This window comes from Myotis daubentonii, chromosome 21 (assembly GCF_963259705.1).
Source record: "Myotis daubentonii chromosome 21, mMyoDau2.1, whole genome shotgun sequence".
NCBI lineage: Eukaryota > Metazoa > Chordata > Mammalia > Chiroptera > Vespertilionidae > Myotis > Myotis daubentonii.
Genome location: NC_081860.1, coordinates 14188443 through 14203710, shown reverse-complemented (window position 1 = coordinate 14203710; position 15268 = coordinate 14188443). Strand labels below are relative to the sequence as shown.

General features: G+C 54.0%; 1 protein-coding gene across 6 annotated transcripts in view; it reads left to right on the top strand.

Moving 5' to 3' along the window:
* CHD2 (chromodomain helicase DNA binding protein 2) overlaps nucleotides 1-14252 on the top strand; it is a 90404-nt gene extending 76152 nt beyond the window's left edge. For 5 of the 6 annotated variants that reach the window (XM_059678312.1, XM_059678309.1, XM_059678310.1 and 2 more), the window contains 5 exons: nucleotides 1097-1275; nucleotides 2000-2099; nucleotides 4769-4982; nucleotides 7570-7810; nucleotides 10943-14252. In XM_059678312.1, coding sequence (XP_059534295.1) covers nucleotides 1097-1275; nucleotides 2000-2099; nucleotides 4769-4982; nucleotides 7570-7810; nucleotides 10943-11276 — 1068 coding nt within the window. In that variant the 3' untranslated portion in view covers nucleotides 11277-14252. Of the gene's footprint in view, nucleotides 1-1096; nucleotides 1276-1999; nucleotides 2100-4768; nucleotides 4983-7569; nucleotides 7811-10942 lie in introns of those variants that run through there. The other variant, XM_059678313.1, reaches the window with a different exon arrangement.
* The last annotated feature ends 1016 nt before the right edge of the window (nucleotides 14253-15268 follow it).

The window sequence follows — 15268 nt, the reverse complement described above, 5'->3', positions numbered from 1 at the left end:
GATTTTTAGAGAGAGTGGAAGGAGGGGAAGAGACCGAGAGAGAAACATCGATTGGTTGCCTCCCTCATGCACTCCGGTGGGGGTTGGGGGGCACGGATTGAACCTGCAATCCGGCTATGTGCCCTGGACTGGAATCGAACCCGGGACCTTCAGCCCTCGGGCGAACGCTCTATCCGCTGAGGCGAACCGGCTAGGGTAGTCTGGGTATCTCGTCTTCTTCGGCAGTCTTAAAGAACCAGTTTTATCTTCAGCCCTCGCCCCTCCTTCTAGGGACACACAGCTGGCCTCGGGCATTTTGGGATGTAAATGATGTGGTCCTCAGCTCTCTCCGGGGGAGGGGGAGTTGGGGGGCATGAAATACTGACTGGTATTGTAATTGATAACTTATTTTCCTGTTTATCGGGCATTCGTGTTTCCAGTGAATTGCCTGTTCCTGTTCTTGGCCTGTTTGGGGTAGTTTTGTCTTTCCCTGTTTTGTTGCTGTTTACACTGTCTTTGAGGGCTTACCTCTTTTGTAAGGCAATCGATCCCTTTACTGTCATTTTAGCAGACGTGGGGACGGGGAGAAAAAGATTCTTGTGTTCAGTTTGCCATCTTGATCTGGAAGCAACAACCTCCCTTAATGTCTTACAAGCCTAAAGGACTCTGAATATTTTACCCTGCACTTCCAGCTAGTTTGTGACGGGCGGCTTTTAGACCTGTAACTTTGCTTCTCATTTGATCTTCATAAAGGCCTTATGGGATTCTCAGGCCCCTCTGGCAGATGCGGAAACAGAGCAGCCTTTTCAGAGACCAAGTAAGGAGTCTGAGTCCTGGCTCCAGGCCAAGCATGTCAAACTCGCAGCCGGTGGGCCGCACGCCTCATTTAAACAAAAGGCGGGCCGCGAGCTGGACATGCTTGCTCTAGGCGGTGGTGCTGGGACGCGCACCCCTGGTGTCTCCGACCTGACATCGTGCCACTGGCCTTACCCTCCTCTCTCGTGATCACGGGGCACGGGGCGGCTGGGCGCGCTCCGGGAAGTCGGGGCACAGAGAGCAAAGGGGGACGCGTCCCCGCTGCAGGCGTTCCATGGCCCCGCCCTCCTGACTGTTGCAGTGTAAGGAGAGGATGAGGCCGGTGAAGAAGGCACTGAAACAGCTGGACAAACCCGACAAGGGGCTGAGCGTGCAGGAGCAGCTGGAGCACACGCGGAGCTGCCTGCTGAAGATCGGGGACCGCATCGCCGAGTGCCTTAGAGCCTACTCCGACCAGGACCACATCAAGCTGTGGAGGAGGTAGGCCTCGGGCCGCCGCTGCCGGTCTGGTTTGATCGAATGTGTGTGCGTGTGCGTGTGCGTGCGCATGTGCGTGCACACGCGCATTGCTTTGTTTTGGTCTTGTAAACGTGACATCTCCACCCCGTGAAATATTTTTCCCCAACATAAGACATCTTTTGGCAACATGCCTCTAGCCTTCAGTTTTACTTGCCTGAAATAGTCTGCTCCACTGGGACCCATCTTCTCAATCGGTTGGATGACATCATTCATTAATTTTCAAAAATAGATTTTTTCACCTTTATTGATTTCAGAGAGGGAGAGAGAGAGAGAGAAACATGAACGATGAGACAGAATCATGCATCGGCTGGCTGCCTCCTGCTGGCCCCCTCCCGGGGATTGAGCCGTCACCTGGGCATGTGCCACGCACAGATACCCGACTGCATGTGGGTCCTGAGCTGGGACGTGGCAGGGTCCAGAGTGCGGAAGGTGGAGGAAGGCGGGGCCTGAGTTCTGGGTGCCAGCGCGATATTTAGACTGAACCCTGGCTCCAGATTTCCTGCCACTGACAGTAGCGTGTAAAGCTGTAGTATTGAGGCTGAGACCTGAAGAATTTCTTTCTGTCACTTGATTTCTACATTTAGGCGATATTCCACAGCCACGTTCAGTCACTTGCTATCGGTCAAAAGAGAAGAAGTTATTCTCTGAATTTTATAATTGACCAGAACTGTTGTTGTCTTTTTAGGAACCTATGGATTTTCGTTTCCAAGTTTACAGAATTTGATGCTCGAAAGTTGCATAAGTTGTACAAGATGGCTCATAAGAAAAGGTCTCAAGAAGAGGAGGTAAGAGACAAACGTAATCCCAGTTCATTCAAACAGACAACACCAATTCCTCAGGAAAAGCCCTTCCTTGCGGTTTTCCCAGGGAGGTGATGGTGGAGTCACGGTTGTGGGTGTTAGAGGGGCCGCTGGGTCCCTGCCCTCACTGTGCAGAGGGAGGCGCAGGTCAGATGGGTCAGGAGCCCCTGCGGCCGTCCTGCCTTGTCCTGCGCCCCCTTTCCCCTGGGAGCGGTGCAGTTTCTCAGCTCGCTCCGCTAGGATCCGCCTACAGCCCCGGCCGGGAAATGCCAGGACATTTACTGGCCTTTCAGACAGTGCTGAGTGCTTCTGTCCTGAGCTCATGTATTCACCAGGCTCGCTCTCTCTTTCTCTTTCTTTCTTTAAAAAAAAAAAAAAATGTTTTTATTGATTTCAGAGAGGAAGGGAGAGGGAGAGAGAGAGAAACGTCAATGATGAGAGAAAATCACTGATCAGCTGCCTCCTGCACATCCCACTCTGGGGATGGAGCCCTCAACCTGGGCCTGTGCCCTGACCGGGAATCAACCGTGACCTCCTGGTTCATAGGTCAATGCTCAACCATTGAGCCATGCTGGCCTGGTTGGGCCTTTTCCTTCATGTGTCCTTGTCTGGTGGTAGCTTACAAATGTGGCTCCTGAGGGGTGACGGGACTGTGGCAGGAAACGCCTTTCCTGTGCTTTTCTGGGCCATGGGAACTTGGTGTCCTTCCAGCTTTTGTACGTGGTGTCCCAACATGAGAAGGTGCCCACAAGTCGCCCCCCTTTGGTGAGGGGGCGGGCACTGCAGTGACTGGGGCCATGTGCAGGGCAGTGTCCTTGTGCAGACACGTCCACGTGCGGGTCTGCTAACAGGGCACGTGGGCCAGCCTGGGAGGTCACTGCCTCCTCTGCTAACACGCCAGCCCCTGGAAGGTTCCTTGTCTCTTGTCCTCTGCCGTGACCTCAGCACCCGGTCAAGGCCGGCACAGGGCAGGCGCTCAGCGGCGCTGGTTGCATGAGCCTGTCCTCCGCCCAGCACTGTGTGGGGCTGGGGTGCAGCACCCTGAAGTAGCTGCTCATTTAATTGTCATGGAAGAAGGTGACGTGTGATGTAGCAGTAAACACAGCAGCGACGCACTGACGTTGCTGAGCGTTAGTGTGAATGTGAGCAGTATAGGGCGTCTGGCAGAAAGGGCGGGAAGGAATGGAATCGTTGGGAAAGAGTGGAAGTCGGGCGGAGCGTTGGAAGCTGGACACGTGATGTGGGTACCGGAAGCTAGTGAACGTTGAGGAACAGAAGCAGGGACCCTGTGAGCGGGGCAGCCATGGCCACAGCCTTTCTGCGGAAGACTCCGTAAGGTTTATCAGACATGCAGGTCTCCCGGTCAGAATTTAGTTTAAGGAGATTATGAAGGATGTAAACCTGTCTGTGGTGGATGACTTCAGTGCTCAACAGTAAGAAATAAATCACAACACAGTCATATTGGGGAGTATTATTCAACCACAATCATAATACTGTGGAAATAAGTATTCACGTGATATTTTCACGATACAGTAAGTGAAAAATAATACCAACCAGTATTTTTGTCTGATACACACATATACTAAAAAACACAAAATGGCTCTAACCGGTTTGGCTCAGCGGATAGAGCGTCAGCCTGCGGACTCAAGGGTCCCAAGTTCGATTCCCGTCAAGGGCATGTACCTTTGGTTGCGGGCACGTCCCCAGTAGGGAGTGTGCAGAGGCAGCTGATCGATGTTTCTCTCTCATCGATGTTTCTAACTCTCTATCCCTCTCCCTTCCTCTCTGTGAAAAATCAGTAAGATATATTAGTAAAAATAAATATCATCATTCTCCCCTTAAAAAACAAAACAAAACAAAAAATACAAAATGGCTTGGAAAGACATGGAGCAAATTATTCATATAATTTTTTTGTTGGTGAGCCTTTAAGTCACTTACATTCCTTCTTTCTTCCTGCGTTTTCTGACGCTTTGATGGCGAAGGTTTTGCGTGTGTGGTGAGGTGGTGGTGTTACGCAGACGTTGAGATGTTTAGCTTGATGCCTTTGGCACGGGAGCTAGTTTCCCTGGACTAGTCGGGGGCTGATGCTTTGTTCGCCCAAGAAAGTCAGTGGTTTCCACGGAAGAGGAGTGTCTGAGGACGCTGACAGCCCGGGTGCCCGTCCATGGCCCGTGCGGTGACATGTAGCAGCCCACACACGTGTTCTTGCAGGTTCTTGTCGGTGCGGTTGGCCTAGACCAGGGGTGGGGAACGTCTGGCCTGCGGGCCGTATAAGGCCCATAAAATCATTAGGCCTGGCCCTGCCAAGGCATCAGGGGCGAGTTAATGAAATGTTTGACCAAACGGAGCAGGCTGATTTTTAAGCCGCTCATTTCGTATGACCTTAGAGTGACGTTACAAATATCCACATGGCCCTGGGCAGAGGAGAGGTTCCCCACCCCTGGCCGAGTCGGTCAGAGCAGCAGGTGAGCTCTGAGCTGCCCGCTGTGGGAGCTCAGTGGAAGGGTGAGTAGTTGTGGGAAGAAGGTAGTAGTAGATGGCAGGTCAGAAGCCAGCAGGGGCCAGAGGGGGACCCGGAAGGTGGGGACCTGGATGCCGTTCTTGGGCAGCCAGCCAGGGACCCTGAGAGCCTCTGGTGTCCTTTTTGCCTCCAGGAGCAAAAGAAGAAAGATGATGTGATGGGTGGTAAGAAGCCATTTCGACCAGAGGCCTCGGGCTCAAGCCGGGACTCTCTGCTGTCCCAGCCCCACACCCCGCACAGCCTTCACCCTCAGAAGTCTCACCTGCCCTCCTCCCACGGCCCGCAGACTCACGGGCACCCGAGGGACAGCTACAACCACCCCAACAAGAGACACTTCAGCAACGCAGGTAGGTCATGAGCGGGACTTGTTAGCAGAGGCGACAAGAGAACAGTCATTTATGTTCAGAGACAGTAGGTAGGCTTTTGTGCTGAATTTTAAAAAAAAATGCGTTTACTGATATTTAGAGAGAGAAGAAGGGAAAGGGAGAGAGAGAGAAACATCAGCGATGAGAGAGAACTACCGATCGGCTGCCTGCTGCACGCCCCCTACCGGGGTTTGAGCCCACAACCCAGAAATGTGCCCTTGACCGGGAATCTAACTGACCTCCTGGTTTCTGGGTGGACATTCAACCACTGAGCCACGCCGGCTGGACTGGGCTGAGCTGGGCTGTAGTTTGACCATCATTGTATTGTCCTCTTGGTTTTCTGAATGAGATCATGAAATAAAGATCCAAAAGGTTGTTCTTTCTGTTTTAATTTGTGTGCGTGGGGCTGGCCACGTGCAAGAAAAGGATGTTCTTTCAACTTTGATGAGAACATAGTCCCCAGAGTACCAAAGGACAAATGATAGACTGAGGGAGACAATTTACATTCTACGTGACAGTTAAATGATTAAAACGCTGTTGCTATGGAAAGAGCCCTAGTAAATTGACAAAAGGGGGTGACCTGATAGAAAAATGGAGCATTGTTCATTTTTTTTCACTACTCAATAGTGATAGATCTTAGTGCATCAATGGGAACACATTTTACGTTTAATATAAATTGAGGATGTTCTCCAGCTGTGCATGAATGCTGGCAACTGAGCGAGTTTTGACAACTATTTAAATATGGAATGTTTAAGTGTAGGTTTAAAGAGTAAAGTTGGATCGATCTTTGTTACTTGCTTTAAAAAGAGAAAAGAAAAAGAAAAACGGGCCAAGGATAGGAATAGGGAATTCATACGGAAGAGGAAATTCAAATGGCCAATAGGGCAAGAGGACCAACATTGCTACTAGGGAATGTAAATTAAAGCAACACTAAGCTAACCCATTTTTTTTTCCACCCATTCAGATGAGCAAAAATTGAAATGTGATATATACACAAGTTGCTGCTTGTAAATTGCTATAGTCTTTCCAGAAAATAATCTGAAGTACTTAAAGCTGTTTCTGGGAGTCTGTCCTGTGATAATAAAAGCATAACATACATGAGTTCAGCCTTAGAATGGCAACAGCCTGGAAATAACTTGAATGTTCATTTAACAGGAGAAAGGTCAGATGAGTAATAGGACGTCTCAACTCTCATTATCAGTTAAAAAGAACGAGTTGGCTTTACAGAATTAAAAATGAGGGGGAAAAGCAACACACACAACATGGACTTAACCATTTTAAATGACCAGTTTAGTGGCATTTAGTGCATTCATCGCATTGTGCAACCGGTACTTTTATCTAGTTCCAGAACATTCCCATGACCCCCAAGTGGAATCCCATACCTATTAAGTTTCTCCCATCTCCCCTCCTCTCAGCCCCGGTAGACACCAGTCTGTCTTCTGTCTCCCAGGATTTATGTATTCTGGACCCTTCTATGTGGAAACATACAATATGTGTCTGAAGTCTCCCACTTGACAAAATATTTTCAAGGTTCATCCACGTTGTAACGTGTCAGTGTTCGATTCCTCTTTGTGGCTGAATACTGTTCCGTTGGGTGGATGCACCACAATTTATCAGCTGGTGGGCGCTTGGTTTTGTTTTTATTTTTGGCTGTTTGTGGAAAACACTGCTGTGGAAATTGGTGTGCAAGTAGGTGAATGCCGGTTTTCAATGCCTTTAGGTGCATCTCTGGGAGTGGCGTTGCTGGGCCGTGTGGTAATCCGGTGTTAAACTTTCTAAGGAACCACCCACCCCTGTTTTTCGTTGGGAATTTTTGAATCCTGTGCGGTGCAAGCATGGAGAGGGACGTGGAAGCTTGCACACCACGGCCATTGCTCTGCCGCTGTCTGCTTCTCCAGCCGTGTCCTCAGCCTGAGCTCAGAGTCACAGGGCACCCCAGTGTCTGCAGAAGTCAGCCCTCCCCTCTCTGAGGTCTTCTGCTCTTCGGAATCTTAGTCCTTCTAGTCCTGAGTTTTGCTTTGGCGGCTCTTTGATGTCTTTAAACAGGTTCTTTTTTTGTTTATCTGGCCTTTTTAAAAATAGTGTATTTTTATTGATTTTTGGAGAAGAATGGAGAGGGAGAGAGAGATAGAAACATCAATGATGAGAGAGAATCACTGATCGCCCGCCTCCTGCACGCCCCCCACTGGGGATCGAGCCCACGACCCGGGCATGTGCCCGGACCGGGCATCGAATCGTGACCTCCTGGTTCACTTACTGAGCCACGCCGGCCGGGCTAACGTTTGCTTTTTGAGTAACATCTCATTTTAATGCTCAGACCCAGGTAGGAAGGTGAGCAGGTGGACAAAAGCAATGGTTCTTAAGATTTCAGAGGAGAGAGGCGGGGAATTTTCTTGTGCCTTAAAATTTGGGGAAGCGTGGTAGGACTCATTACTGGTGTGTGAGCAGCAGCAACAAGGAGGACATTCGATGTCTGTTTATACCCCGTGTCAGCCTCTCAGTTTGAACTGCAGTGGACGTGGAACCTGGTCCCCCCTCGCAGTCATGAGACACGCTTGCTTTTCCGCAGATCGGGGAGACTGGCAACGGGAAAGGAAGTTCAACTACGGCGGTGGCAACAGCAACGCGCCCTGGGGGAGCGACCGGCACCACCAGTACGAGCAGCACTGGTACAAGGACCACCACTACGGGGACCGGCGGCACATGGACAGCCACCGTTCCGGCTACCGACCCAACAACCTGTCCCGGAAGAGGCCCTACGACCAGTACAGCGAGCGAGACCACCGGGGACACAGAGACTACTACGACAGGTATGCAGAGCGACACCGAGCTGGCTGCTGCCAGGAGCCTTGCCGTGTGTAAGGGGGAGGACGGGCGGCACATGCACGAAGGTGTTTATCTCGTCCCGTGCCCAGACGTGGTCCCAAGATGGAGCGAACGTCCGTGCCATCGCAGCACCTTCGCAGTGTTGGGAGGGATCGGGGTGTAGGCAGCTGGCGCCGTGCTGGCGGACGGTTGGTAGGTAGCAGGGACTTCGGAGTTTCTCTTGGGGCTGAGGAAGAGGTGGGTGGGGCTGTGATGCTTGGTTTGGGCCCTGAATCGTCAGCTAAGCAGAGCGATGGGGTAGGCCTCACCGGCCCAGGCCCAGGCCCAGGCCCAGGCCCAGGCCCAGGATGGGCACCCAGACGAAGAGTGGAAGTTGGGAGGCCGCCAGTGCCAGGTGTACGTTTCAGTCTGGCTGGTAAGGAACCCTGTGGCCTCTAGCTTCCTCACGTCTGCACTCCAGGGAGGCCCCCTGCAGCGCCCTGAGCTGCTGCGTGCAGAGCTGTGGTTTGCCTCCATCCTGGGAGCTCCAGCGGCCGCGGTTCTGCTCGCACCCAGGCTCTGGGCTCGGGACGTCTTCTAGGCTTTGGTCTCCCCTTCCCTGCACGGAGGCCTGGGAACGGCTGCAGCAGCGAGCGGGGCGGCGACAGGCTCATCGCATGAGCTCCCCCCTCCGCAGGAACCACCAGTGTTCGCTGCCTTACATCTGACGGGGTGTCTTAAAAACCTGTGCTGCGTACGTTTTGTCTCTCTCTGGTTGTTTCCGGCAGGAGGGTCCGTCTAGCCCCCTGCCCTCCACCTGACTGCAGCCTGAAGTCACCATCCACCTCTTTCTCTTTCTCTCTCCTTATAGAGGTGAAACTCACACAGCCTAAATGAACTCTTTTATTTATTTTTAGTATGTTTTTGTCAATTTCAGAGAGAGGAAGAGAGAGGGAGAGATAGAAACATCGATGATGAGAGAGAATCATGGGTCGGCTGCCTCCTGCATGCCCCCCACTGGGGATCAAGCCCGTAACCCGGGCATGTGGCCTGCCCAGGAATCAAACCGTGACCTCCTGGTTCATAGGTTTGACGCCCAACCACTGAACCGGCCAGACATAATTACCTATTTTAAAATGAATAGTTCAGTGACATTTGTACAACCACCGCCTCTATCGAGTTCCAAAGCACTGTCATCACCCCAGAGAAAACCCCGGAACCATTAGCAGTCAGTCTCCATTCTGCCTTTTCCCAGCTCCTGGCAGCTACCAGCGTGTACTCATTCTTTGGAATTCATTCTGGATATTTTGCATAAATGGAATCAGTCAGAATGTGGCCTTCTGTGACTGCCTTCTTTGAACACTCAACCTATAGAGCAATGATGGCGAACCTTCTGAGCTCGGCGTGTCTGCATTTTGAAAAACCCTAACTTAACTCTGGTGCCGTGTCACATATAGAAATGTTTTGATCTTTGCAACCATAGTCAAACAAAGACTTACATTTTTTATATTCACTTTATATATTTAAATGCCATTTAACAAAGAAAAATCAACCAAAAAAATGAGTTCGTGTGTCAGAGGTGTCATAGGTTAGCCATCACTGCTATAGAGGCTCATCCAAATATATCTGCACATATCAGACTTTATCCCCTTTTTTGCTGAATCACATTCCATTGTACTCAGGTGCCGCCTTTTGCTTATCCGTTTGCCCATTGGGGGGTGTCTGAGTTGTTTCCACCTTTCGGCTGTTGTGAATAGCGCTGCTGTGAACCTGGGAGTGGACTCGTTAGTCATGCGGTGCTTCTATGTTTAACTTTTTAGGAACCACCTAACTCCTTTTCCATAGAGACCGAGCCATTCTGCATTCCTACCGGCAGTGCGTGAGAGTTCCAATTTCCCCCTTTGCCAATACTAGTTTTCTGGGTTTTTAAAAATGCAGCCATTCTAGTGGGTGGGAGCAGTATCTCATTGTGGTCTTGGTTTGCATTTCTCTAATGATGCACGTTCATTAAGGATGGTGAGCATCTCTTCGTGTGTTTTAGACAGATGTTTGCCAAAGTCTCTCACCCACACAGTGGGGCCTTGACTTACGAGTTTAATTCGTTCCGAGACCGAGCTCGTTAACTCAAATTACTCTATCAACTCAATGCAAAAAATCGGCCGAGAGACAGCTGGTATCTCGAAAAACTCGTTAGTCGGGACACTCGTAAGTCAAGGCCCCACTGTGTTTGAATTGGATTGCCTTTTTGTTGTTGATTTGTAACAGTTCTCTTTTACTAGGATAACAAGCAGTTGACCATGGTCCTACGTAAAACATTTACGATTTTTTGCATTGAGCCAAATTAAAAAACAAACATGTTTATTAATTTTTAGAGAGAGAGCGAGGGAGAGAGAAAGAGAAACATCTATGTGAGAGTGGAACATCGACTGGCTGCCTCCCACACTCCCCCTTAGGGGGATCAAGCCCGCAACCCGGGCATGTGTCCTGACTAGGAATTGAACCAGCAACCTATTGGTGCACGATGCTTAACCACGGAGCCACACGGATGAGGGCCCAGTTTGTAAAATAATTAGCCCTTCACCTGTGGCTGAATATTTAGGTTGATCGTAGCTTTTGCTGTTGCTCAGAAGTCCCAGAATCAGTTCTGTGGCTCTTTCCCTCCTGGGCTGGGCCACGGAGCATGGAAATGCGTGGGGATCTTGCCTGTTTTCCGCAGGGAGAACGCGTGTCCAGAACCACCAGTGGTTCACGTGCTGCTGGTTTCATGGCTGCTTCATGAGGCTGTGTCGTTTTGCCAATGAGTACAAAATAGCCCTTTGTGGTTACTTTAAAAATATATATATATTTTTTATTGTTTTCAGAGAGGAAAGGAGAGGGAGAGAGAGAGAGAAATATCAGTGATGGGAGACAGTCATTGATCGTCTGCCTCCTGCTGGGAATCGAGCCCGCATGTGCCCTGACCGGGAATCGAACCATGACCTCCTGGTTCAGAGGTCGACGCTCAACCCCTGAGCCAGGCTGGCCAGGCGGTCACTTTTGTGTTTGGTTCCTGGTGATGTGAGGCCTGAGGAAGAGCCCTGGGCAAGGAAGGGGGCGCCTGGCCGTGCTCCCAGCTGATCCTTGCGTCTCTGTTGCAGGCACCACCACGACTCCAAGCGGAGGCGATCGGATGAGTTCAGGCCCCAGAACTACCACCAGCAGGACTTCCGGCGGATGTCTGACCACCGCCCCCCGATGGGCTACCACGGCCAGGGACCCTCAGACCATTACCGCTCCTTCCACACAGACAAATTGGGGGACTACAAACAGCCCCTGCCCCCCCTGCACCCCGCCGTCTCCGATCCGCGCTCGCCCCCTTCTCAGAAATCTCCTCACGACTCCAAGTCCCCCCTGGATCACAGGTCTCCTTTGGAGAGATCCCTAGAACAGAAAAACAACCCAGATTATAACTGGAATGTTCGGAAAACATAGAGGACAGCCCGGGAGGAAGGGGAGCAAGCGTCCTCGCGCACCCGGATGATTGTGGTCTGACCCAACGGGAGCCCGTTACCTAGACCAGTAAGTGGAGATTCTGGACACGCTGCTGCCGCCAGCTCGCCGGCTGAGGGGCGCCTGCCTCCGGGAGTGGGGGCTCGGTCTGGTCGCCCCTCCTGCTCGAGGCACCCCATCCGTTCCAGCCTGCTCTGGCCTCCCACTGAGGGGTGCTCGGAGGAAGAGTGACTTTTGTGTCCCAGCCTCGCGGCTGTTTCCCCAGGGCGGGAGGAAGGGATCTCAGGCCCGAGTGTTTCATTGTGAGGGTCCCCGCCCAGGCCTTGGGCGCGGGGTCCGGGGAGGAAGGCGTGCGTGAGGGCCGCCGGGCCTGCTGGACCGTGCGTGGTGTGGGTCACGGTGACCGACGATGCTGCTGATGGGAGGGGGGCGGGGGTCCAGTGGGTGGGGTCTCGCGTCATAGGACTTGAAGGGGGGGGGGGAGCAGGTGCACCCCCTGAATGTGTTCTGGGGGCAAGTGATCCCCTGGGCCTCTTGATGTGACACCTGCTAACGTTGCAGGGGGTGGGGGGCAGAGAGGGGAGCAGCTCACCGTGGCCCCTTCCCCCCAAACACTAATTTTCCCACGCTGTCTGTACATTTCAAAGCTGCGGCCTCCCGGGCCTGCTGGGCCGGGGAGCGAGGTCGGTGCGGCCGTCTTGAGGGCTGAGTCGTGGGTCAGGCTGGGTTGGGAGTGGGCAGGGAGGGGGGCGTGTGGCCGGAAGTGAGTCCCTGAGGATTTCTGATTCCTGGGACAGGAAGTAAAACTCCAGGGCCCGGTGGTGGGGCTGGGGGGGCAGAGGCAGGCCTGCTGGTGGGAGGGGGTGCCCGTGCAGGTGGGAGCAGGTTCCCCGGGCGGGGGGGGGGGGGCAGTGCCAGCAAGTGGGGGAGCTCTCAGTGTGGTGCTAGGTCAGCATTTGCCGATTGCATTTTAGTTCCCTTTGCAGAGTTGAAGGAAGCGATGACAGAGTCACATCTCCTGAGAGCATGGGGGGGAAGGGCCGACAAGAAGTCGGTTGTTACCTGTGCTGTCATTGGAACTGAATCAGCTTCTTTTAGAATGAGCTCAGCTAAGTTACAGGCCGAGTCCTTTCTTCCCACGACAGGCGTCCAAGGAAAGGTGACTGAGCTGCGGGCAGTGCGCGGAGGCTGGGAGGCCGGTGTCGTGTCCGTTACGCAGGCTCCTGTCACGTTCCCGAGCCGGGCCTGCTGTCCCCTTCGCTGTCCACAGCTTGTCAGTATTGTGAGCGCAGCCCAGGCCTTCCTGGATGGAGACAGGAAACCGCCTGGAACGTGTCCCGGCCGGAGCTGGTGAACCCCTCCAGGGGGCGCTTCCTAAAATCACTCCCCCTTCCTCGCCTGGCCCCCGGGCAGCACCACTGATGCCTTTGCTAACGAACCCCGAGTTGCATCCCGCTGAGGGAAGCAGGTGTGGCTTCGGTGGCCGCGTGGCTTCGGTGGCCGTGGCTCCCTGCTGCACAGAGCACCCCAGGCCTGGCCAGAGGAGAGTCCGGGTCCTCGCAGCTGGTGCCGGGGTCAGTGGCCCACCACCTCCTCACTACCGCCTCATGGTACTTAGTTGGGGTTCTTCACGCCAGGTGTGTGCCAGGCATGCCCGGAGGCAGAGCCCGATGACGGCCCGGGAGGCCCTGGCTGCAGCCATCCTCCGGGAGGCGCTGTGACCGCTCAGTGGGGGGCGGTGGACCAGGTCTCGGCTTTGGCCACCACCCTCAGCTCCTTGCTGACATTCTAACCCTGCCCCATGTTTGAGTTGCCCCGGGCACAGAGGAAGGTGGGGTTGGCCTGCCAGGGCTGGAGTGAAGGGGGTGGGTGGGCAGGGATGAGCCCCAGCGCCTTCCCCCGCGGGACGTGGGGTCACGTCACATCCTCGGGGGGCACGACGTTTCCTTTTACTCCGAAGAGGCCCGTCGGAGGCCCTGCGTGTCAGTCAGGGACTCCTGTTGTCAGTGGAAGATGTGAGTTATTCCCAAAGATGTCACATCATGAGGACAAAGGAACCCCCTCTTGTTTGCAGTGAGGACTCTGAGTGCCATATGATGTAGCAAAAGGCAGTATCGGCCAGATCAGTGTTAGCGCGATTATCGAATTGCAGCATCCCCATGCGAGCATCTGCTGGAGGTGCGCAGTGTGTCTGCAGGGCAGGCGGGAGGCGGGAGGCGGGAGGCCCCTCCTCAGGGACCCGAGTCGGGGTGAACGCTGTGCACTCAGATTAAACCCGAGATTTGCACAGGGGGGACCTCTTCCCCTGTGGGTGGGGGAGGCTGCCCGGGAACCTGTGAGGATGGTTTCCATGGCGCCCGGCTTGCACAGATTGCAGAATTGGGAAGAAATAGGCGGAGGGAGGTAGCCTCACCTGAAACCGGAATATAAACAAGGATCAACACGATCTCCTGTCGCCCTGGAAACGGACCCACGAACCCAAAGTCCCCTGGAGAGACCCAGCCAGGCTCCGAGGGGCCCTCCTGAGGGCCCAGCTCCCCCTCCTGTCCTTCCCTGAGCCCCCCTGGGAAGCCAGACCCTTCCCACATCGGCCTGGTGTCTGATCGCTGCATCGGGACAGGCGGTGCAGACGAGGTAGTTCTCATGGCGATGGTGACGGCGACGCTGAGATCCCGCAGACCTAACGCCCCGCCCAGGCCGCCCGCTTGTCGGGGGCCGCCTCGGGCGAGGAGCGCCAGGCCGCAGGCCCAGGCTGCTTGGTCCCATCTGCGCCCCCCGCGTTCGGGGACAGATGGTTTTTTTCTTTCTTTCTTTCTTTCTTGTAAAATTGTGGACTTTTCAAACCTGTTGACTAAACAGTAATTAATTTATATTTGTGAGAAATGCCACGGTCCTGGTGATTCCTGATGTAAATAATGTTGTTTATAGAGTATGTATTAAATTTTCCTACATTGTAAACTGCTGCACGTTTCATCCTTGGATAGTGAAAGGGTTCCCTGGGGTTTTTAGAATCGGGCGAAGGTGATCAGTGCGTGGGGGCGAGCTGGGACTGGCCGCACCTTCTACGGGTGTTTTTCCCTGCACAGCACCCCCTGCTGTTGGGACCGCGACCTCACACCACGGGTTTCTGAGCCTTCCCCGAGTGGCCACGGCCGAGGTGGTCTCTGAGCAGCTCTAGCCGGTCGCCTGCCTCCCGCGCTCGGTGAGATGGCCTGGGGGAGCCGCAGGTGGCCGGGGGTGCCCCTGACGACCCGTGCCCGTCCGCACGGGTCCCCCAGCCCCTCTCTCCATAGGAAACAAAACACCGTGCCCGCCAGCCCGCAGCCCGGCCCCGAGGGCGAGGCAACAGTCGGGTTATATATTCTTGACGGGAGGGAGAGAGCATTTTATAATGGAAACACTGACACGAATGTTAGCTCTAGCAACTTGGCACGGGGCAGGCCCAGCGCCGGCCGGCCTGCGAGGCCCAGACAGAGGAAGGGAGGCCCCGGCGGGCGGGCGGGCGGGGATCCCGGCCGAGCAGGGGCTAGGAGCCGGCCAGACCCAGGGGGGTTTTTCTGATACTTCAGTGACCGGGACGCCAAACTCCTCATCTCTGTGGCGATCTTCACTCTCGGGACGTCCAGGAGGCCTGGCTGCGGGGCCTCACAGGAGAGCCGGGGGTTTACTGCACGTAGTTCTTAGCAAAAGACTCGAAGAAGCCCTGGCCGGTGTGGCTCAGTGGATAGCGCGTCGGCCTGTTGATTCCGGTCAAGGGCACGGACCTCGGTGGCAGGCTCCTCCCCGGCCCGGGCCCTGGTCGGGGCGCGTGCAGGAGGCAGCCCATCGATGTGTCTCTCTCACATCGATGTTTCTCTCTGTCTTTCCCTCTCTCTTCCACGCTCCCTAAAAACCAACGGAAAAAGATCCTCGGGTGAGGATTGAAAAAAAGAGGGAAAAAGAAAGACTCAGAGAAGAGTTGAGGCCCATCGGCC